The following is a 25,567-nucleotide window of genomic DNA, read 5'->3' as shown; positions in this document are numbered from 1 at the left end:
ACAGGAACATCCTGAGAAGACTAGCCAGCAGAGACATGTGAGGCAGCAAATCTGTAGCACAAGGCAGGGCAGTAGAGAGCCTGGCTGGGCCCAAGTACTTTTCAGGGTGTGTGGCCTAATCACAGGAAGCGTAGCATGCACCCTTAGAGAAAAATACAGAAAAAAAATTATTTCTGAGAACCCCCAATGTGACAGATACAGTATACAGTGCATACAAAAACAGTCCTCGATATCCTTGATTTGTGTATTTGAATATGCAACCCTACGGGGCTGCAAACTAAAATGCATGATTTAGGGGTGAATTATGGGTGATTTATCTGAACATTGCACACTGCAATATCTTCTGTGTAGAGCAGTTAAAAATGTGGGCTACAGAACATGGGGAGGCACTTTGTGGATTATGGACCCGATTCAGTAAGGATTGCAAATTCTGCTTATTAGCAGAATTTGCAATTCTTTTGTTCGCATGCTGGGAGTCGCCCATCGCAGGGCAAGGCAGCCCAGTAAGCTATCCGCCGGCACCCCTCTGAGACCATGCTGAAATTGTGGACCCACCGCATTTTCAGCGTGATCCCAGAATTTTTTATGTCTCCTGCTGGTGCAGCCTGACTGTGACCACAGGAGTCTCGCTACAATCTTTGTGATCGCAGCGGCTGCATGTAACCACGCAGCTGCCCCAATCCCGCCCACGCCACACACCCCATTTGTCTGCCACTGCCTACATTTCCCAAACTCCACCCCCGCAATGCTCCGTATCCACCTAGAAAATGGAGTGTTGCCGCCCCCCTCCCGCCCTGCGAACGCCTCTGCCTTATTGCCAGGCAGAGGCATTCGCATTTACTGCATGTCTGCATCGTCTTTGTAATTTTTGCAGTTGGATCGCGTTTTGCGATCCAACCTGAATGAGGGTCTATACCTGTGTTTTACATTAGCACAATAGGTACTGTTTTATCTTGGCAGTATTCTGAACTTCTTGAATGCTGAGATTCTGTATAAAACATATATTTATATTATTTAGTGAATTGCCTTTTTTCTGTAATTATAACGTCTGTTGCTGATGTTTACAGTTAACATTGCTTATCAACCTTTAGTAAATCTGATCGTCAGTGTTTAAAATATGAAGCACACAGTCAGACATCCTTCGGGGTTTCCTGCAAGCCGCCTGTGTGGTCCATGATTCTGTTCAACTTCCAGATCAATTATATCAGAATCCGAGCACTTAAAACACAGTACAGCTTTCTGCCTGTGATGTCACCTTGTCTCCTGCTAGGTTTAATTACCTGGAAATATAGAACTGCTCTTTTGTTTTTTTCCCCACTTCTGCCATGAAGTACAGTATGTTACCAGGATTTGTGATGCAGAAACTGAGCAGGCTTTATGCCCTTGATATATTGAAGTGTTAGAGTTGTCTGTTCCTCTTCTATCACTGTCATTAAAAATGTAAGGCTTCCTATGTAAGTATGTGTTTAATAGGTGTGCAGATTGCTTATTCCCCATAGTAAAAAAACATGAAGTGAGTCATTCTTGTCTTTGAGATTTGCCTTTATAATTTCATGAATCGCTTTGATCACCGATGTTAGAAGCTGGGTTAAAATTGCTCAAGGCAACCAAGTTTAAAGTAAAAGTTTGTTTCAGAGAACTGATGGTCAGTACCTATTTGTTTGATTAGCAGGTGATGCATTGTACAGCTCATGTCCTAAATATATGTACAAAATGTAGGTTTTTATTCCAGTAATCTTCTGCTGTTTTGCAACATACAGTAAGGTGACACCCTGCTGCTACCAAATTTACTATTCTGTGTAAGAAACTCAGGAGCAATAGAAGACAACTCATGCCCACAGGTGTTTAATTGCAGATGGGTTTATCGGGAAAGAGAGTGCGGTGTGAATATTAATTCTGTGCTTAGGTCTGAAACTTCACCTGGGACCTGATCCGTAGCAGCTGAGTGTCTCGCTCTTGCTATAACATCTGACAAATGCAGCCTGTGCCTTTGGCCAAGTTTATGACCCACACAGACAGCAATTCAATGTTCATATTAACATTTTAATATTCTAAGAAATAAAAAAGCTAATTATTTATAATTTATTGTAATTTCTGTCAACAAAATGAATCCTGGTGGCATTTTTTGCTAGGGATGGCTGTGATTGAATGCATCCAGAACTGGCATTTATGATGTTAGCTCCCCTTTTTGGTTCATTCATGAGGGGCCATGTTACTGTTAAAAATAATATAATTTATACATTACACACCGTGGGCAGGATGTATGACGCTTTGCATTTTGTGTGCGATGCATTCCGCCAGTCATTACGAGCATAACAGCGTTTATTAACGCCGTATGCTTTTAGAAAATCATAAAGGACAACTCTCCCGGTAAGAGCTGTCCTTTGCGATAGAAGGTATCTGAATTTAGGACGCGGGGATCCTTCTGCACATGCGTCAAATGATGCACATGTCGCGGAGGGTACTGGGAGGAATCCGATTAGATCCCTCTCAGAGGGAAACACAAAAAAAGCCTTAAACGCCTTCAGTAAAGGTCATTTAGAATTGAAGGACAAATCTTTGTTGTGTCCTTTGCTAGATAGTACCTGTTTTTAAGGGGAAGTGTGAGGCTATAGAAGTCAAGGTAGTACCATCCAGGGGTGGATTTAGGGGTGAGGCCATCCCTTTGCACAACAGTAACGGCCGCCTAATTTTGTTATTATTATTATTATTATTATTGATTGATTGTAAGCCCTCATTTGATGATAGTGGCTTATTTCTTATTCTATTAAATTGGCTAACTATTACATTTTATTATTTTAATTATGTATACATATTTACTAAGTAGACAGCTTACAGAGGCAGTATGTGCATGTCCTTCCCGTTTATACTCCATTCCAGATGGCATACGGTACAGTACAGAGGATATATTTTACAGTTACTGGTACGTTATGGGCTGACAGTACCAACACAAGCATCCAAGTGCTGCCCCCAAACAAGTGCTGCCCCTAGGTATGTGCCTCACGTGCCTAATGGGAAACTCGCCACTGGTACCATCAGTTTGTGTAGTCAGTTAAAGAGATTTGGCAGATGAGGGCATTTCAAAGAAAGTGTAAATTGGGTTTTGAGCTGAAGCACAGACATAAAATTAAATTTTTGTTGGATGAAATATTTAAATATGATAATGGGGGTGGGGTGGGGTGGAGGTGGGAGGAGGGGTCCTTGACACATACATAGCTTTGCAGGTGGAGCACAGTTTTTCTCTCAGCCAATCTCTTGAATTCACCACTATGACTTTGGTCTAAGACAGCAGGTATTGCACAGTACCTTTGCTTTTAATATCCCTTTCACACCAGCACCTCTGAACACGGGTTCTTGGCACATGAACGTGCATAACCCGTGTTCATGTGCGGTATGAAAGGGTACCGGGGTTGAAATACCAGGTCCAGTGACCCAGTATTTCAACCCTGCTCTTGACAAGGGTTGAACCCACTGTGCAGTGTGAACTGGAGCCGGGTAAATGCGCCCTGGCTCCCGTTCACTCTCTAAGTACAGGCGGCACTTGGAGATCATGTGATCTCTAGCTCCGCCCCCACCACGTCACCGCTGACGTCAGCAACCCAGCAATATGCCGGTATGCAAGGTGTCTTACCCGGGAATGTCCCTGCATGATCCCGGGACCGTATTCCCGGGTAAGACCCTGCATTTTTGGTATGAAAGGGGTATCATTGGGTTGCTCTTCACACCTTCCCTTTGCCGTTCTGCAGTGAAGTCAGTTTCTAGGCACAATTTGACCAAGGTAATAAAAATCTTAAAACACACAAGGGATCATATGTATATTAAAGTCGGGAACACAGGTTCTTGCTTAATATATGAATAAACCTTAAACAGCTGGGTTTTTCTTGTTAGGAAAAAAAAGGTTGATTGAAATGTAATGTGATCTAAAGTGGTAGTAAGCTGGACATGTTTTTATTGCTTACAGTTACGCATTTCCCAGGCCACCTGCTTATCCGTAAAGCTAGGATATGGATTTATTGATTTTGCAAAGATTGTCATTCATTATGCTATACACACAGGGCACCCCAGGCACCCTTCTTAGAGAGGGCTTTTACCCGCCACAGATCAGTTCTCAACGATCCGCAGTGCCCCAACAGCAGGCACTAACAGCTGTCATACTGACTGTGCCACAATGCAGTGCTGGGTCCAGTGTGAAGGATACTAATTAAAAGACTGCCCATGTGCAGGCTCGAAGTGTAGTCGAACATATCCATTGCATACAAACAATTGTTTATTGGCAATATCCAGCAACGTTTCAAACTCTCGGATCCTTTCTCAAGCCAAGATTCTGAAACGTTGCTGAATATTGCAAATCAACCATCATATTTATGCAAACAATATGTTTGGCTGGCCATTCTCTTTTTCTGTATTTACAATTAATATTTGACTCACCCTACTTTGGTAATCATCTTGAAATTTAATAACTTCATTTTTGGATGCTCATTTCCAGCGGCGGCTCCTACCTGGGTGGAGGAGGGGGGCTGCCGCTGGCCGTGCTGCCAAGCTCCTGCCACCTGGTCCCTGGCACCGGCGGGTTCCGGTACCTGTACAATGTAGTTGCAATGGTACTGCATCAGCTGCAGCTCATATAAGCTGGCTCTCTGCTAATTGCAGCCCGGTCTGGCACTCCCAAAGGTACTGCCTGTAGTGTCTGTGACTGGCAGGTAGGACTTCTAATAGAAAGTCACTGCCAGTCACAGTGAAACCATTGCAACCTCACGGACTGCATCTGGCTCACTGACATCAGCTAAGGTGGTGGATTTTACTGGGGGGGCTTTAGTCCTCAAGCCCATAGGTAAAATCTGGCACTGCTCATTCCCACCTCCTACACCACCCCATCCTCTGTCCCGACTCCATTCTCTCTTCCTCCTCTCTCCCAGAGACATGACGCGCTACTGATTATATAAATATATGTGTGTGTGTATATATACACTGCTCAAAAAAATAAAGGGAACACTAAAATAACACATCCTAGATCTGAATTAATGAAATATTATTGTTAAATACTTTGTTCTTTACATAGTTGAATGTGCTGACAACAAAATCACACAAAAATGATCAATGGAAATCAAATGTATTAACCCATGGAGGTCTGGATTTGGAGTCACACTCAAAATTAAAGTGGAAAAACACACTACAGGCTGATCCAACTTTGATGTAATGTCCTTAAAACAAGTCAAAATGAGGCTCAGTAGTGTGTGTGGCCTTCATGTGCCTGTATGACCTCCCTACAACGCCTGGGCATGCTCCTGATGAGGTGGCGGATGGTCTTCTGAGGGATCTCCTCCCAGACCTGGACTAAAGCATCCGCCAACTCCTGGACAGTCTGTGGTGCAACGTGGCGTTGGTGGATGGAGCGAGACATGATGTCCAAGATGTGCTCAATTGGATTCTGGGGAACGGGCGGGCCAGTCCATAGCATCAATGCCTTTGTCTTGCAGGAACTGCTGATACACTCCAGCCACATGAAGTCTAGCATTGTCTTGCATTAGGAGGAACCCAGGGCCAACCGCACCAGCATATGGTCTCACAAGGGGTCTGAGGATCTAATCTCGGTACCTAATGGCAGTCAGGCTACCGCTGGCGAGCACATGGAGGGCTGTGGGGCCCCCCTAAAGAAATGATACCCCACACCATTACTGACCCACTGCCAAACCGGTCTTGCTGGAGGATGTTGCAGGCAGCAGAACGTTCTCCTTGACGTCTCCAGACTCTGTCACGTCTGTCACATGTGCTCAGTGAGAACCTGCTTTCATCTGTGAAGAGAACAGGGCGCCAGTGGCTCAGCCTGTAGTGTGTTTTTCCACTTTAATTTTGAGTGTGACTCCAAATCCAGACCTCCATGGGTTAATAAATTTGATTTCCATTGATAATTTTTGTGTGATTTTGTTGTCAGCACATTCAACTGTGTAAAGAACAAAGTATTTAATAAGAATATTTTATTCATTCAGATTTAGGATGTGTTATTTTAGTGTTCCCTTTATTTTTTTGAGCAGTATATATATATATATATACACATATATATATATATATATATATAAATATATATATATATATATACAGTAGGGCAAAAAAGTATTTGGACAGCCACCGATTGTGCAAGTTGACCCACTTAAGGTACCATCATAGGGACACTTCAACTGTGAGAATCAGAATAAGCACAAAAAGGTGACAGAAATTGACAATCAGCGCTTAGAGGGTGTGATAAAATGAAGATAAACTGTATACGTTCACCGTTTCTTTCTCTTCCACGTGTATCATATGTGGATATATTCCTCATGTGCATGTAAGGAAATTATAAAGAGAAAGCATCCATATAGTGAAGCACAGTTTAATGATTTAAAAGAATTCACAATTCCAACTTTAACCCATTAAAATACAAAAGTGCAAGTGCATGAAATAACAAATAAGTGAGGGATCCTTAGGGGGCTGCAGAATGAGCAATTACCGGCTGGGTGCAGGACTGTTAACAACCAGTCCTAAAAGCGCATAAGTCACTTAGATTGCCCGGGTTCAGCAGACCATGCGTGCAGATTTCTTCCTTGCCTGTCATCAGTCAGGCTCGCTGCTCCCGTCTCCCCACACGTCCACCAACGCGTTTCAACCCGCCAAATCAGGTTTTTTTCAAGGTGTGTTGTTCACAAGGCATATGTCCAACCCTGTCCCGCTGTCCTTTTTAAATTCACTCAGTCCAGTCGTCGGCGGGCGATATATAAAGAGAAATTAATAAGTATGAACGGACGACTGTGGGAGATATACAAACGTTGCCATGGTTACCCCCGGAAATGATGTATCGCTACACAGAAGAAACAGGAAACTGGCGGAACAAACGCAACAGGGATTCAAGGGACTCGTAGTTTCATTCTATGTATAGGAATCAGTTGCGCTCACCCGCCGACGATTACACCGCGCTAGAGCACAAAACTGCATCACGGTACTAGTTTTGTTGGATTTCTGTCCCCCCCCCCCTCCGGGGGGGTGCGAGCAGAAATCCACTAGTCGGACTAAACATTGCGCTGAATTGAATAGCACTGGGACCTCCTTCCCGGTGCTATTCAATTCGCGTTCAATTAAATTGAGCAGATTGTACAATTTCACATAGTTTGAGATCTCTCCTCTATTGCTGAGGTGGGAATTTCTTACTCATCACTTGCTATTAATCACTTTCTACTCATCACTTACTACACAACAGTGTGAAAGAAGTGTATTTTTAAGACCTGTTGCAGCCTAATTTCTAAATTATGTTATATGGTATGTACTATACTATACATGAACTAAGTTCATGTGACCTATGTGATACGTACTGTATGTTGAAAACAGGTGCTAGTGGTCATTTTATGATTTAGCATTTAATGGACCGATTTCCAAAATTGTGGTTATTGACCGACCAGTGTTCTCTATGCCTGATAATACAGACACACTTAATAGGGATACAAATATAGATATAAACAGACTTGCACCCAAGGAACATCTGAACAATGAATATCAGTGCACGCTTTTGGACAGTAGTTAGGGTGGTTCAGTTTGATCATCCACTAATAAGCTGTGGCCATGAAAAATAGAGGACAGCCACAATGATGGACCACTTATATGCATGACTTTTATAGGCTTCGTCTAAAATCCTTCTAGTAATGTAATCATATAATGTATACAGCATTGTTGATAATAGGTGTGGTCTTAAAGAGCTACAGTATTTAGGTCAACAGTTAATAGTTCGATAACAAATAGTCGACATGTATTATATCAACAGGTACATTAGGTTGACAGGTACAGAAGGTCAACAGATAAAAAGTTGACAGTTGCAAAAGGTCGACATGACAATGGTCAAAACACAAATGATCAACACAAGTTATTTTAGTTTTTTGGGTTAAATCTTGTATGTTTTGTATTATGTGACCACCATCCGTAGAAACGTATACACTCGCGGGCTTGATATGCTTGCCATGCTTCGGGAAAGGCTGCTCGCTCTGCTACTGCATGCTCGCTACAGGTTACTATTCCCAATCACAGTCCATGTGGATAGTAAATCAAGAAAGTGCTGGGAAAACATAAAAAAAATGCATTGACCATTTGTGTGTTGACCATTCTCATGTTGACCTTTTGAACCTGTTGATCTTTCATCTATTGTCCTTTTGTACCAATCAACCTAATGCATGTTGACCATATGGTGTCATCCTATACTTGCCTACCTGACCCTCTCCATGAGGGAGAAGATGCTCTATTCCTGGACTTTCCTGGTAATGTATGATTGCCATCACCTGTGGTGAAACACCTTTCTTATCAATTAACTACCTCACCACAGGTGATGGCAATCATACATTACCAGGAAAGTCCAGGGACAGAGCATTTTCTCCCTCATGGAGAGGGTCAGGTAGACAAGTATGAGTATGTGTCATCCTATGACTGTTGACCTATACACTGTCTATCATCCGGATATCATTGATAATAAGATAAAAATTAATTTAGCCAGTGGGAATAAATAAATATCAGTTTGCCATTATTGCAGTACTATGTTTGAATGTGACAAATCTTATAATGTATCTCGCAGGTTCTCATACTCAGTCCTCAGGACCCAAACAGTTCACGTTTTCCAGGTCACCCAGCAGGTGCACAGGTGTATTCATTACTCACTGACACATTTTAAAAGATCCACAGGTGGAGCTAATTATTTCACTGGCGATTCTGATAGGAGACCTGGAAAACATGCACTGTGAGGGGGCCTCAGGACTGAGTTTGAGAACCTGTGAGATAAATTATAAGATTTGTCACATTTAAACATATCACTGCAATAATACATAGCTTCCAACATGACCTCACCAGGAGGAACAGAATGTTCTGCTCCTGGACTTCCATATTAATTTATGCTTGACTTCAGCTGTGGTAAAACACCTTTCTTATCCATTAACCTGCTCAAAACAGGTGACAGCAATCATATAGTAAGAGGAAAGTCCAGAAGCAGAGCATTGTGTCCCTACTGGAGAGGGTCATATTTGGAGGTATAATAATGGCAAACTGATATATATATTTATTTATTTATATATTTATTGCCACTGGTTAAATTAAATATAACCCTTATATGGGACTGAATCTTTAAAAAAAAATTTATAATATGTAAGCTTCTATACGTTGGATTTATATTTATATTTCTCTGACGTCCTAGTGGATGCTGGGGACTCCGTCAGGACCATGGGGATATAGCGGCTCCGCAGGAGACAGGGCACAATAATAAAAGCTTTAGGATCAGGTGGTGTGCACTGGCTCCTCCCCCTATGACCCTCCTCCAAGCCTCAGTTAGATTTTTGTGCCCGACGAGAAGGGTGCAATCTAGGTGGCTCTCCTGAGCTGCTTAGAATAAAAGTTTAAGTTAGGTTTTTTATTTTCAGTGAGTCCTGCTGGCAACAGGCTCACTGCTACGAGGGACTTAGGGGAGAGAAGAAAACTCACCTGCGTGCAGGATGGATTTGCTTCTTAGGCTACTGGACACCATTAGCTCCAGAGGGAGTCGGAACACAGGTCTCACCCTGGGGTTCGTCCCGGAGCCGTGCCGCCGACCCCCCTTGCAGATGCCGAAGTTGAAGAGGTCCAGAGGTCCAGAAACAGGCGGCAGAAGACTTTTCAGTCTTCATAAGGTAGCGCACAGCACTGCAGCTGTGCGCCATTGTTGTCAGCACACTTCACCAACAGTCACCAACTGTCACTGAGGGTGCAGGGCGCTGGGGGGGGCGCCCTGGGCAGCAATGTATAATACCTTTTTATGGCTAAAATACATCACATATGGCCCTTGAGGCTATATGGATGTATTTAACCCCTGCCAGATCTCACAAACTCCGGGAGAAGAGCCCGCCGAAAAGGGGGCGGGGCCTATTCTCCTCAGCACACGGCGCCATTTTCCTGCTCAGCTCTGCTGTGAGGAAGGCTCCCAGGCTCTCCCCTGCACTGCACTACAGAAACAGGGTTAAAACAGAGAGGGGGGGCACTTATTTGGCGATATGATTACATATATAAAAATGCTATAAGGGAAAACACTTGTATAAGGGGTTGTCCCTGTATAATTATAGCGTTTTTGGTGTGTGCTGGCAAACTCTCCCTCTGTCTCCCCAAAGGGCTAGTGGGGTCCTGTCCTCTGTCAGAGCATTCCCTGTGTGTGTGCTGTGTGTCGGTACGTGTGTGTCGACATGTAGGAGGACGATGTTGGTGAGGAGGCGGAGCAAATTGCCTGTATTGGTGATGTCACTCTCTAGGGAGTCGACACTGGAATGGATGGCTTATTTAGGAATTACGTGATAATGTCAACACGCTGTAAGGTCGGTTGACGACATGAGACGGCCGGCAAACAAATTAGTACCTGTCCAGGCGTCTCAGACACCGTCAGGGGCTTGTAAAAACGCCCATTTACCTCAGTCGGTCGACACAGACACAGACACGGACACTGACTCCAGTGTCGACGGTGAAGAAACAAACGTATTTTCCTTTAGGGCCACACGTTTCATGTTAAGGGCAATGAAGGAGGTGTTACATATTTCTGATACTACAAGTACCACAAATAAGGGTATTATGTAGGGTGTGAATAAACTACTTGTAGTTTTTCCTGAATCAGATAAATTAAATGAAGTGTGTGATGATACGTGGGTTTCCTCCGATAGAAAATTATTGGCGGTATACCCTTTCCCGCCAGAAGTTAGGGCGAGTTGGGAAACACACCTTAGGGTGAATAAGGCGCTCACACGCTTATAAAAACAAGTGGCGTTACCGTCTCCAGATACGGCAGCCCTCAAGGAGCCAGCTGATAGGAAGCTGAAAAAATATCCTAAAAGTATATACACATATACTGGTGTTATACTACGACCAGCAATCGCCTCAGCCTGGATGTGCAGCGCTGAGGGGGCTTGGTCGGATTTCCTGACTGAAAATATTGATACCCTTGACAGGGACAAGATTTTATTGACTATAGAGCATTTTAAGGATGCATTTCTATATATGCGAGATGCGCAGAGGGATATTTGCATTCTGGCATCAAGAGTAAATGTGATGTCCATATCTGCCAGACGACAGTGGTCAGGTGATGCAGATTCCAGACGGCACATGGAAGTATTGCCGTATAAAGGGGCGGTCCATCGGACCTGGTGGCCATGGCAACAGCTGAAAAATCCACCTTTTGTTACCCCAAGTCACATCTCAGCAGAAAAGGACACAGTCTTTTCAGTCTCAGTCCTTTCGTCCCCATAAGGGCAGGCGGGCAAAAGGGCCAGTCATATCTGCCCAGGGGTAGAGGAAAGGGAAGAAGACTGCAGCAGGCAGCCCATTCCCAGGAACAGAAGCCCTCCACAGCTTCTGCCAAGTCCGCAGCATGACGCTGGGGCCGTACAAGCGGACTCAGGTGCGGTAGGGGGTCATCTCAAGAGTTTCAGCACGCAGTGGGCTCACTCACAAGTGGACTCCTGGATCCTACACGTAGTATCCCAGGTGTACATTGGAAATTCGAGACGTCTCCCCCTCACAAGTTCCTGAAGTCTGCTTTACCAACGTCTCCCTCCGACAGGGAGGCAGTATTGGGAACAATTCACAGGCTGTATTCCCAGCAGGTGATAATCAAAGTACCCCTTCTACAACAAGGGAAGGGGTATTATTCCACACTATATTGTGGTACTGAAGCCAGACGGCTAGGTGAGATCTGAAATATTTGAACACTTACATACAAGCGTTCAAATCAAGATGGAGTCACTCAGAGCAGTGATAGCGAACCAGGAAGAAGGGGACGATATGGTGTCACTGGATATCAGGGACGCTTACCTACATGTCCAAATTTGCCCTTCTCACCAAGGGTACCTCAGGTTCGTGGTACAGAACTGTCACTATCAGTTCAGACGCTGCCGTTTGGATTGTCCACGGCACCCCGGGTCTTTACAAAGGTAATCGCCGAAATGATGATTCTTCTTAAAAGAAATATGGACGCTTTCCTGATAAGGGCAAGGTCCAGAGAACAGTTGGAGGTCGGAGTAGCACTATCTTAAGTAGTTCTACGACAGCACGAGTGGATTCTAAATATTCCAAAATCGCAGTTTTTTCCGACGACACGTCTACTGTTCCTAGGGATGATTCTGGACACAGTCCAGAAAAGGATGTTTTCTCCCGGAGAAGAAAGCCAGGGAGTTATCCGAGCTAGTCAGGAACCTCCTAAAACCAGGAAAAGTATCAGTGCATCATTGCACAAGGATCCTGTGAAAAATGGTGGTTTCTTACAAAGCGATCCCATTCGGTAGATTTCACGCAAGAACCTTTACGTGGGATCTGCTGGAAAAATGGTCCGGATCGCATCTTCAGATGCATCAGCGGATAACCCTGTCTCCAAGGACAAGGGTGTTTCTTCTGCGGTGGCAGCAGAGTGCTCATCTATGAAAGGGCCGCAGATTCGGCATTCAGGACTGGGTCCTGGTGACCACGGATGCCAGCCTGAGTGGCTGGGGAGCAGTCACACAAGGAAAAAATTTCCAGAGAGTGTGATCGAGTCTGGAGACTTCTCTCCACATAAATATACTGGAGCTAAGGGCAATTTACAATGCTCTAAGCTTAGCAAGACCTCTGCTTCAAGGTCAGCCGGTATTGATCCAGTGGGACAACATCACGGCAGTCGCCCACGTAAACAGACAGGGCGGCACAAGAAGCAGGAGGGAAATGGCAGAAACTGCAAGGATTCTTCGCTGGGCGAAAAATCATGTGATAACACTCTCAGCAGTGTTCATTCCGGGAGTGGAAAACTGGGAAGCAGACTTCCTCAGCAGGCATGACCTCCACCCGGGAGAGTGGGGACTTCATCGGGAAGTCTTCCACATGATTGTAAACCGTTGTGAAAAACCAAAGGTGGACATGATGGCGTCCCGCCTGAACAAAAAACTAGATATTGCGCCAGGTCAAGGGACCCTCAGGCAATAGCGGTGGACGCTCTGGTAACACTGTGGATGTACCAGTCAGAGTATGTGTTCCCTCCTATGCCTCTCATACAAAAAGTACTGAGAATCATAAGAGGGAGATGAGTAAGAATGATACTCGTGGTTCCGGATTGGCCAAGAAGGACTTGGTACCCGAAACTTCAAGAGATGTTCACGGAAGACCCGTGGCCTCTACCTTTAAGAAAGGACCTGCTCCAGCAGGGGCCTTGTCTGTTCCAAGACTTACCGCGGCCGCGTTTGACGGCATGGCGGTTGAACGCCGGATCCTGAAAGGGCATTCCAGATGAAGTCATCCCTACCCTGGTCGAAGACAGGAAGGATGTAACCGCAAAACATTTTCACCGCATTTGGCGAAGATATGTTGCGTGGTGTGAGGCCAAGAAGGCCCCTACAGAGGAATTCCAACTGGGTCGTTTCCTACATTTCCTGAAAACAGGACTGTCTATGGGCCTAAAATTAGGGTCCATTAAGGTTCAAATTTCGGCCCTGTCGAATTTCTTCCAGAAAGAACTGGCTTTAGTGCCTGACGTTCAGATGTTTGTAAAAGGGGTACTGCATATACAGCCTCCTTTTGTGCCCCAGTGGCACCTTGGGATCTCAATGTTGTTTTGAGTTTCCTAAAGTCACATTGGTTTGAACCACTCACCACTGTGGACTTAAAATATCTCACATGGAAGGTGACGATGCTATTAGCCCTGGCTTCAGCCAGGCGTGTGTCAGAATTGGCGGCTTTATCATATATAAAGCCCTTACTTAATTTTTCATTCTGACAGGGCAGAATTGAGGACTCGTCCTCAATTTCTCCTTAAGGTGTTTTCTGTTTTTCACATGAACCAACCTATTGTGGTACCTGCGGGTACTAGGGACTTGGAGGACTCCAAGTTACTTGACGTTGTCAGGGCCCTGAAAAATATGTTTCCAGGAAGGCTGGAGTCAGAAAATCTGACTCGCTGTTTAGCCTTTATGCACCCAACAAGATGGGTGCTCCTGCTTCTAAGCAGACGATTGCTCGCTGGATTTGTAATACAATTCAGTTTACACATTCTGTGGCAGGCCTGCCACAGCCAAAATCGGTAAAAGCCCATTCCAAAAGGAAGGGGGCTCATCTTGGGCGACTGCCCGAGGGGTCTCGGCTTTACAACTTTGCCGAGCAGTTACTTGGTCAGGGGAAAACACGTTTGCTAAATTCTACAAATTTGATACCCTGGCTGAGGAGGACATGGAGTTCTCTCATTCGGTGCTGCAGGGTCATCCGCACTCTCCCGCCCGTTTGGGAGCTTTGGTATAATCCCCATGGTCTTGACGGAGTCCCCAGCATCCACTAGGACGTCAGAGAAAATAAGATTTTACTTACCGATAAATCTATTTCTCGTAGTCCGTAGTGGATGCTGGGCGCCCATCCCAAGTGCGGATTGTCTGCAATACTTGTACATAGTTATTGTTACAAAAATCGGGTTATTCTTGTTGTGAGCCATCTTTTCAGAGGCTCCTTCGTTGTTATCATACTGTTAACTGGGTTCAGATCACAGGTTGTACGGTGTGATTGGTGTGGCTGGTATGAGTCTTACCCGGGATTCAATATCCTTCCTTATTATGCACGCTCGTCCGGGCACAGTATCCTAACTGAGGCTTGGAGGAGGGTCATAGGGGGAGGAGCCAGTGCACACCACCTGATCCTAAAGCTTTTATTATTGTGCCCTGTCTCCTGCGGAGCCGCTATATCCCCATGGTCCTGACGGAGTCCCCAGCATCCACTACGGACTACGAGAAATAGATTTATCGGTAAGTAAAATCTTATTATTTATTGCCACTGGTTAAATTGGGTTATGAATATAAGACAAATTACATGAATAGAGCACACTAGTAGAATGCCAGAATATAACCCTTATATGGGCCTGAATCTTTAAAAAAAAATATTTTAATATGTAAGCTTACATACGTTGGATTTATAGTACACAGTAATTATTTTACCATACCATTGATTTGCTTAGAGAATTCAATCCAACAGCTGCATGAATAACGAGACAATACAGACACTTCAGCAGTGTTAAATAAAGCAATTTACAACTAAAGCTAAGATCAATATTCAACACAAGGGTTTCAGCAGTGTAATGCATAACTTCCTCATCCAGGCTGTCTCTAATGTGTTGCATTATTGTTGTTTTGCAGCAAAGTATATTGGATGCTACATGGATGACACGCGGCAGAGAGCGCTCCACGGAGTGTCCTTTTTCGACTACAAAAAGATGACAGTGTTTCGTTGCCAGGACAACTGTGCTGAACGGTAGGATGGTGATTGCTGAAGAAATGGAGCTTTATTAGTTTGTGCACATCAACAAATTCTATCCCCCTGTCAAAACATGATCCTTATTTAATCCCATTTTGAGCTGAAAGATGTATTCAGTGTATACAGTACAGATATACTAAACTTTTTTTTCATAAGACTTTCTCAAACTCTATAATAAAAGCTCTTTATATTAAAGCACTAATACTATAGGTACAGTACATTAAATACTGTAAAATAAAGTTCACGGAGGGCATTTAATATGACAGAAGTGTCAGAAACCTCCAGGATTGTGCACTCCTCACCACATTGAACACATAGGGGGGAATTCAAATGTTTGAAAAGTCAGTTGGGTGTATGTTTTTTCCTACCTAATAGACAGGAAAAAACAGACACCCAACCGACTTTTCAAACATTTGAATTCCCCCCAAAAGCTGTTATTAGGGAGGGATTAGGGTTCTGTTTGGGTCAATAGAGTTAATTTATTGGGATATGAAGGACTGCTTTATGTTGCATAACTGTTTGTGAAAGTGAATTTGTCTATCTCTTCATTTTGAGTTAACCACCCACCGGCCCTATGTGCTTGCCATTTGTTTGTGTCAGCTTTTGGTGTTTGTTTATGGCCACCGTCAGAAGGGCCTTGTGATTTTAAGGGTAGTTGTGTTAAGTTGTGGCTGCAGTGCAATCCAAAGTAGAAATAGGGGAGCCAGAACAACTGCCACCAACTGTCATGCCAAAATGATTCACTGGCAGTTGGTGTGGCTCCCTGGGGTGAAGTCCATGCCATGGAGTAGGCTAGTCGTGGATATCAGTTTAGTTCATGGGCACCACTGTATGAGTGGACCACTGTGGTCCTTTGCTTCTCTGGAGATGGGTTAGCGCCTCAAGTCAATAGTGATGGGGGTAGTTGGCCTAATCTGCTTGCTATGTTGGTCACGTAAGGGGTTGGGGAGATGGCCTTTCCCCTTGTGAGTTGTTGTTCCTGTAAGGGGTTGGGCAGATGTACTTTCCCCTTACGAGTTGTTGTTCCTATACATGGTTGGGCAGATGTACTTTCCCCTTGCGAGTTGTTGTTCCTGTAAGGAGTTGGGCAGATGGCCTTTCCCCTTGTGAGTTGTTGTTCCTGTAAGGGGTTGTGCAGATGGCCTTTCCCATTTGCGAGTTGTTTGGCAGGGATGGCTGCAGATTGCCTAATTATTGCAAATTTGTGGGCAGTTGGTCCGTTTAATTTTTCTTATGTTAACAAGTTATTGCTTTTGCTAGGCCGTTCTTCCCCTTGCCACCATATCTAATTTTAAGCTAAAATGTTGAATCTCTTCAAATAAAAAGCTGACAGCTGACCTCTTTCCAATATATATATATATATATATATATATATATATATATGCAAAAGGGGGGTAAGACTCAGCGCCTTCTGTGTCAGTGATATCCAAACAAGGTATAAAATTCATGCCCACAGCCTAAGGTAACCATATATTAATACCCTCAGGACATGTGTTCCTCGCATGTAGTGCGTTCTTTATGAAGTTCTTCACCTCCTTCTGGGTGGTTGGCTAGGGACCCAGTTGTGTTTGTTGCATTGGGGTTAGGTCGCCTAGGTCAGCAAATGTGCTTATCCCAAGGGCCACATAATCTCCCTCTTGAGTGTTCCTAAATTAAGGTACATTAACTGATGCTGCAGCCCAGGAAACAGTCTCTTACAGAAGGTTCTCTTTTCAAATTGAACAATCCACCTAGCATCAGACTTCAGTACTGCACTGGATACTGTATTTCTCGTATTATTGTTCAAGCACAAGGCTCAATAGCATTTGGCTCAGGTCCCGGTCGTTCTTCTCTCCTTGAAGGAAGGAGGTGAAGAACTTCATAAAGAACTTACTACATGCGAGGAACACATGTCCTGAGGGTATTATTATATTATTACCTTAGGCTGTGGGCACATTGATTTCTTCTTGCTCCTGACACCGGTTGTGTTACTCTATCTATTGTCTGGATAAAAACCCTGACAACACTGCTATTCTTCATAAGCACGTCTGTACACGTTATCTGCAATATTGCACTATTGTCATTTTTTTACCTCCGTTATGGTCTATACACCGGGTTCCTGAGAGAGACGGAGGAAGGACCAATAGAAGGGAAGGAACACACTAGATGCTTGAATTTACTTTCGGTCTAGTATGCATGAATTTTATACCTTGTTTGGATATTACTGACACAGAAGGTGCTGAGTCCTACCCCCCTTTTGCATACTTTGTTTGTTTACTTATGAAATAGAGTCTGTACTTCAGGACTTTTTTAGTAGCCCCCCTATTGAGGAATTGTTTTAAATTATATTTATATCACATACATATGTATTTCACTGTATAGATAAGTCTTGCTATTTAGGTAGTGGCACTAATTACATCACAATATCAATAATTATATATATATATATATATATATATATATAGCGGTAATGTGGGCGGCACTCTATGCAGACTTCACAGCTTGATGAAAAAGTTACTTTAATTGGCCCATTAAAGTAACTTTTTCATCAAGCTGTGAAGTCTGCATAGAGTGCCGCCCACATTACCGCTGTTAATACCTGGGACTTTGTGTCACTTGTCGGGAGGGCACCTCAGCTGTTGTAATTATTTGGAGTGGAGTGCCGGGTTGCTCCTGTTTGTTTTATATATATATATATATATATATAGAGAGAGAGAGAGAAAGCATATAAAGGGGGCGCTCCATAGTGCATAAATGTATTTAATAAAATGACATTTAAAAACATGAACGGTAAAATTCAACTCGTACCGACTGGCAACCAGTGTGGGCAGGTTACCACATGATTTCACACAAAGATCCCCGGCACTACTGGAACCAAAGGCCGCCCGGCTATAGTGGAGTCCTCACCCCGCCGTGTATTGGTGCCGTTGGAGAGTGTTAGGGTCTCCTGCCCTGTGCTGCCACGTCGTCATGGCAACCGGGAGACAAGTGCTAGTGGAGTAACCTGAGCGCAGCTGATACTCCGGTTCGGGTCTTTTGCTGTGCAGTGGTTATAGGCTCTGTGCACGGCAGGGGATCCGGTGCTGGTTTTTGTGCTCACAGTCTGTGAGGTCTGAGTGGGGCGTGGACAGCACCTGCTTTATAAGGCCTCTTTTCAGGGTAAGCAGATGCTGCTGAATCTCTGTTGGTTAGTCAGTTCATGAAAGTTAGCCAGTACTGTGTAGCTTTGTATTTGTTTGTTGCTTACTGCAAATAGGCCTGGGGATTTGGTATTACACTCTGCCAATCCAGACCTAGCAGTAAGACTGGAGTCAGTCGTTTAGCTTGCTGGGGTTCTGTTATTACTCTGTGAACTTAGCAAGTTTGCGGCTGTATTCTAACACTTGCCTGTCTAATCCTGTCTCACTGTGCTAGGTGTCAGGGGTCAGTTTAGTGGCAGTAAGCTTAAACCTGTGCACTGCAAGTGAGAATCAGGATTGTGGAGGCTCTCCTTGTGTCTATCATTCCATCTCTGACCAAGGAGTTTACTGCCACACCCGTTGGTAACCCTTTAGGGTTTTGCTGTTGCCCTTAGCAACAGCATTTCGGGTTCTCTACGTATTAAAACACAACATCTTGCTTTTTACATCTGAGCAGTTCTAATACAAGGGAGATACCCAGTTCCTTAGCCTCTGGGCTTCTCTGTTCACTGTGTGTGTATTTTGTTACCCTATCACCTTCTGTGTACGTTATGTCATATTCCCCAGTTTGTCTGTGAGTCCATTTGTTTTGCATAACAGTTCAAACACCAGTACATTCCTGCAGACACTGGAGTGCATAACAGTTCTGACACTAGTACTTTCCTGCAGGCACTGGTGTGCATAACATATTCAGCAGCCTAATACTCCTGTTGAAATTTTGTGGGAATATGGAGCATACCCCTCAAAATACGTTGCAACAGGTGGTCGATCAGGTGCAGGTCCTGACTCGGCAATTTAATGATTTGTCCATTAAAATGCACACCTCCCAGGCTGCTGGCGGAGCTCCCGCAGCAGCAGCACCTGCAGGGGTTAAGGAGCCGAAAGTAAATCTCCCGGATCGTTTTTCTGGAGATCGCTCGCAGTTCTTTTGTTTCAAGGAGAGCTGCAAGCTATACTTCCGGCTTAGGCCTCAGTCTTCTGGGTCGGAGATTCAGCGGGTGGGCATAGTGATTTCCTTGCTACAAGGAGACCCACATGTCTGGGCATATGGGTTGCAGCCTGACTGTCCGTCGCTTAAAAGTGTTGATGCTTTTTTTACGGCACTGGGCATGTTGTATGATGACCCTGACAAGACGGCCTCAGCCGAGGCTCAGATTTCGATCCTTAAGCAAGGGCGAAGGCCAGTTGAGGTTTACTGTACGGAGTTTCGGAGGTTGGCCCATGATACCCAGTGGAATGACCCAGCCCTGAGACACCAGTACCGAAGAGGTCTTTCTAACCAGATAAAGGACCAACTGGTACAATATCCCTTGCCTGATAGCTTGGATCAGCTCATGCAGTTATCCATCCGGGTGGATAGACGGCTGAGAGAGCGTAGGCTTGAAAGGGAGACTGAGATTTCCTTCCTTCCCAAGGGAACCTCAGACTCTGAGGAATTTTCTGAGGAGCCTATGCAGATTGGGGCTACCCGCCTCTCCTCGCGTGAGAAGACGCGGAGGAGACAGCAGGGGTTGTGTTTGTACTGTGGGAATAAAGGTCATGTGGTAGTTTCATGCCCAGAAAAGCCGGAAAACTTCAGGGCCTGAGGGTGATGGGAAATATCCTGTCAGGCCAGAAGTCAGAATTTCCCAAGAAGACTTTTATCATTCCGGTGACCTTGAAGATCCTCAGTCAAACTGTCAAGACTGAGGCCTTTGTGGACAGTGGGGCCGACGGGGTTTTTATGGACCGCCAATTCGCCCTAAAACACTCTGTTCCCTTAGTACCCTTGGCATCGGAAATTGAGATTTATGGGTTAAACGGGGAACCATTATCCCAAGGTAAAATTACCTCTTGCACTAGCCAGATTTCTTTGTTTATTGGAGCCACACACTCTGAAAAATTGTCCTTTTATGTGACTGTCTGTACTTTTGCCCCATTGGTGTTGGGGTTACCCTGGTTAAGGGCCCACAATCCTCAATTTGACTGGGTCTCTGGGGAGATTCTTAGTTGGGGTACTGATTGTTTCAGGAGTTGCTTGAGCCTTCCAGTCAGGCTCTCGCAGCTAAGTTTGCCAGGATTGCCAGGGTGTTATGCAGATTTTGCGGACGTGTTCTCCAAAAAAGTTGCAGAGGTACTACCTCCCCATCGCCCCTATGACTGTGCCATTGATTTGTTGCCAAATGCTAAGCTTCCCAAGAGCAGGTTGTACTCCCTGTCACGTCCTGAGACTCAGGCTATGGCAGAGTACATTCAGGAGAACTTGGCTAAGGGATTTATCAGACCTTCACAGTCTCCAGTTGGGTCGGGGTTCTTCTTCGTGGGTAAAAAGGACGGTTCGTTGCGACCCTGCATCGACTTCAGGGAATTGAACCGTATCACGATTAAAAACTCATACCCACTGCCTCTCATTTCGGTCTTGTTTGACCAGCTTCGTACTGCCACCATTTTTTCTAAGATTGACCTACGCGATGCGTACAATCTAATCCGAATAAGAGAGGGGGATGAATGGAAGACTGCCTTTAATACCCACTCAGGGCATTATGAATATTTGGTGATGCCTTTTGGGCTCTGTAATGCCCCGGCAGTTTTCCAGGATTTCATGAATGATGTGCTCAGGGAATATTTGGATAGATTCTTAGTTGTATACTTAGATGACATCCTAATCTTCTCCCATTCCCTGGAGGAACATCGGAAGCATGTACGCTTAGTCCTCCAGAAACTCAGAGACCACCGGCTTGGGGCGAAGCTGGAGAAGTGCGAATTTGAAGTTCAGCAAATCGCATTTCTAGGATATATTATCTCCCCAGAAGGTTTCCAAATGGAGGGTTCCAAGGTACAGGCAGTCCTGGATTGGGTGCAGCCCACTAGTTTGAAGGCGCTTCAGCGTTTCCTGGGCTTTGCGAATTTTTATAGACGATTTATCGCTGGATTTTCATCTATAGTGGCGCCCTTGGTGGCACTCACTAAGAAAGGGGCGGATGTTGCTCACTGGTCTTGTGAGGCTAAAGCGGCTTTTGCCCGTCTCAAAAGGGCATTTGTTTCGGCCAAGGTGCTGCGACACCCAGATCCAGAGCGTCCTTTTGTGGTGGAGGTGGATGCCTCTGAGATGGGTATTGGGGCAGTGCTTTCTCAGATGGGAGTGTCTGATAATCGCCTTCATCCCTGTGCTTACTTTTCCCGTAAATTTTCGCCTGCCGAGATGAATTATGACGTGGGTAACCGGGAATTGTTGGCTATTAAGGATGCACTCGAGGAGTGGAGACACTGGCTTGAGGGGGCTAAGTTTGTGGTCTCAATTCTCACTGACCATAAGAATCTGGCATATTTAGAGTCAGCGAAGCGTCTCAATGCCAGGCAGGCACGATGGGCTTTGTTTTTTGCTCGCTTTAATTTTTTGATAACATATCGCCCTGGGTCAAAAAACATCAAGGCTGATGCGCTCTCGCGGAGTTTTGCTCCAATCCAGGAGACCACCGAGGAGCCGTTGCCCATTGTTTCCCCATCATGTATTAAAGTGGGCATTACCCAGGACCTCTTATCATTAGTCCTTAGAGCACAGGAGCAGGCTCCTCCAGACCTTCCGGTAGGTCTTTTGTTTGTGCCTCCTAGGTTAAGACAGCGAGTGTTCCTGGAATTCCATGCCAAGAAGTCGGCAGGTCACCCGGGTATTGCCAGAACTCGGGAGTTGCTATCTAGGGCGGTGTGGTGGCCCTCGGTGGCTAAGGATGTGGATCCGTGGGTTCGGGCATGTGACATCTGTGCCCGAAATAAGACTCCTAGAGGGGTTCCTGTTGGCCCATTACATCCACTCTCTATCCCATCTAAGCCATGGACCCACATTTCAATGGATTTTGTGGTGGACTTGCCCAAATCCTCGGGGATGACAGCCATCTGGGTTGTCGTTGACAGGTTTTCGAAGATGGCGCACTTCGTTCCACTGGTTGGGCTGCCATCAGCCAGACGCCTGTCTGAATTATTTATGCTGCATGTTGTGCGTCTCCACGGGTTGCCACTTGATGTGGTCTCTGACCGCGGATCCCAGTTTGTGGCCAAATTCTGGAGGGCATTTTGTTCCGATCTCCAGATTTCTGTCAGCTTGTCGTCAGGCTACCATCCGCAGTCTAATGGGCAGACTGAAAGGGTGAACCAGTCCTTGGAGCAGTTCCTCAGGTGTTATGTCTCCAAGTGTCAGACTGACTGGGTTGCTCATCTGTCCATGGCGGAGTTTGCCTATAACAACGCGGCTCACTCTGCTACAGGGATCTCTCCCTTCCTTTGTGTGTATGGGCATCATCCTAAGGCCAATTCTTTTGACCCCCTGGACTCCACGCCTGGTGGTTCCTCTGTGGTTTCGGTCCTTAGAGGTATTTGGCGGAAAGTGAAGAAAGCCCTTGTGTCTGTGTCATTAGTGACCAAAAGGGTTTTTGATAAGCGGAAAAGACCCTGCAGCTTCAAATTAGGAGACTTCGTCTGGTTGTCTACCAAGAATTTGAAGTTGAGACAGCCATCTCATAAGTTAGGGCCCCGGTTCATCGGCCCTTATAAGATCACCAGGGTTATCAATCCGGTGGCATTTCAGTTAGATCTGCCCCGTTCTTTGGGTATCAATAAAACATTTCATTGTTCCCTTTTAAAACGGGCGATTAGTAATCCTTCTTCCAGTGGAAGACCTTCCCCTCTTCTGATACGTGGCCAGAGGGAGTTTGTTGTTGAAAGGATTCTTGACTCCAAGGTGGTTCGGGGTCGGCTGTCATTTTTGGTGCACTGGAAGGGGTATGGCCCGGAGGAGCGGTCGTGGGTGCGCAGTTGTGATCTTCATGCCCCCAGACTGATACGCTCTTTCTTCTCGCAGTTCCCCGATAAACCCGGTGGTAGGGGTTCTTTGACCCCTCGTCAGAGGGGGGGTACTGTTAGGGTCTCCTGCCCTGTGCTGCCACGTCGTCATGGCAACCGGGAGACAAGTGCTAGTGGAGTAACCTGAGCGCAGCTGATACTCCGGTTCGGGTCTTTTGCTGTGCAGTGGTTATAGGCTCTGTGCACGGCAGGGGATCCGGTGCTGGTTTTTGTGCTCACAGTCTGTGAGGTCTGAGTGGGGCGTGGACAGCACCTGCTTTATAAGGCCTCTTTTCAGGGTAAGCAGATGCTGCTGAATCTCTGTTGGTTAGTCAGTTCATGAAAGTTAGCCAGTACTGTGTAGCTTTGTATTTGTTTGTTGCTTACTGCAAATAGGCCTGGGGATTTGGTATTACACTCTGCCAATCCAGACCTAGCAGTAAGACTGGAGTCAGTCGTTTAGCTTGCTGGGGTTCTGTTATTACTCTGTGAACTTAGCAAGTTTGCGGCTGTATTCTAACACTTGCCTGTCTAATCCTGTCTCACTGTGCTAGGTGTCAGGGGTCAGTTTAGTGGCAGTAAGCTTAAACCTGTGCACTGCAAGTGAGAATCAGGATTGTGGAGGCTCTCCTTGTGTCTATCATTCCATCTCTGACCAAGGAGTTTACTGCCACACCCGTTGGTAACCCTTTAGGGTTTTGCTGTTGCCCTTAGCAACAGCATTTCGGGTTCTCTACGTATTAAAACACAACATCTTGCTTTTTACATCTGAGCAGTTCTAATACAAGGGAGATACCCAGTTCCTTAGCCTCTGGGCTTCTCTGTTCACTGTGTGTGTATTTTGTTACCCTATCACCTTCTGTGTACGTTATGTCATATTCCCCAGTTTGTCTGTGAGTCCATTTGTTTTGCATAACAGTTCAAACACCAGTACATTCCTGCAGACACTGGAGTGCATAACAGTTCTGACACTAGTACTTTCCTGCAGGCACTGGTGTGCATAACAGAGAGCCACAGGTAGGATCACACCTGCTGTCGGCTTAAGGATCACCAGCCCCGGGGTATACAAGCGTCAGTAAACTCCGCCTTAACGCGTTTCGTCATCGACTTCGTCAGAAGGCTGGAGTACCTGACGCCTCGATCCTTTTTTATAGGTCAAACAAATGGAGCTGTACACAATTTCAATAATGATTATATTACTCTGAATAGCGGTATCGGAAGCCACGATCCATACCGGTCATCGTTGACTGGCATGTATTTTAACATTAATATTTATAATGCCCCAGAATTTATACTATACATTCTAAAAGATGGGATTTTTGTATATACCACACACGCCCATATAATTAATATGATACCTGCTTCCAAGCCACCGATCAGTGTAACATACACCAACATACATGAATACATAGGATACATCATATGAATACATGAGCCATAAAACATGCATAATCTATCAATAAATTCTTATATCAACATATACTCAAAGGCGGTCCTTTTATATCCAGAATTGTCTGTATTAGTAAAACCAATTACTCATGGGACTTCCATATATATTGCTATAGCTAATTGAGGAATGGTGTTATTTAAAATCCCTCATTTAACCCTTTTGGTTTAAGAGTATTAAGCGTTAATATCCAGAATGTTTCTCGCCTCTCAAGCTCTTTTTCCCTGTTTCCCCCCATTTTATTGATCCCCACATGCTCTATCCCCTTGAATGTTAATTTTGTTGGGTCACTACAATGATATTCCTGAAAATGCCGTGGGACACTATGATTACTCACTTTATTTTTAATATTTCTGGTATGTTCAAGGATGCGTGTTTTGAGCATCCTTTTAGTTTTCCCTACGTATTTAAATCCACAAGGACAGGTTAGCATATAGACTATGAACGTAGAATTACAATTAATGAAGCTTTTAACAGGGAAGGATTTTGAATTACTGCTATCTTGGAATGTAGTTTTATTTTTATCTACCAGTTTACATACTTTGCCGCCCCCACAGGCATAACAACCCTTTAGGTCATCCAAAAAATGTTTTTTCCTGGACTCTTTAACTGGTTCCAACCTACTACTTGAAACAAAAGACTTAACATTTTTGGCTTTCCTAAACACTACCCCAGGGTATTTAGGAAGATGGTTACCCAGCACTGGGTCTAATTGCAGAATGTGCCAGTTCTTATTTAAAACATTTTTAATGGCACCCGCTTCCATATAATAATCTGTAACAAATGGACAATTTATTTCTTTCAACTCCTGACCTTCCCCAACTTTTCTATTATCAAATGTCTTATCCTTAAGTAATTCCTGTCTTGATCTCCCTCT

General features: G+C 44.9%; 1 protein-coding gene across 4 annotated transcripts in view; it reads left to right on the top strand.

Moving 5' to 3' along the window:
* WSCD2 (WSC domain containing 2) overlaps positions 1–25,567 on the top strand; it is a 568,420-nt gene that overhangs the window by 291,403 nt on the left and 251,450 nt on the right. For all 4 annotated transcript variants that reach the window (XM_063964350.1, XM_063964352.1, XM_063964351.1 and 1 more), the window contains one exon: positions 15,153–15,267. In XM_063964350.1, the coding sequence (XP_063820420.1) occupies positions 15,153–15,267 (115 nt within the window). The remainder of the gene's footprint in view (positions 1–15,152; positions 15,268–25,567) is intronic.

Source organism: Pseudophryne corroboree, chromosome 1, assembly GCF_028390025.1.
Source record: "Pseudophryne corroboree isolate aPseCor3 chromosome 1, aPseCor3.hap2, whole genome shotgun sequence".
Lineage (NCBI taxonomy): Eukaryota > Metazoa > Chordata > Amphibia > Anura > Myobatrachidae > Pseudophryne > Pseudophryne corroboree.
The sequence above is the reverse complement of the archived record's forward strand: the minus strand, read 5'-3'. Positions and strand labels throughout refer to the sequence as shown.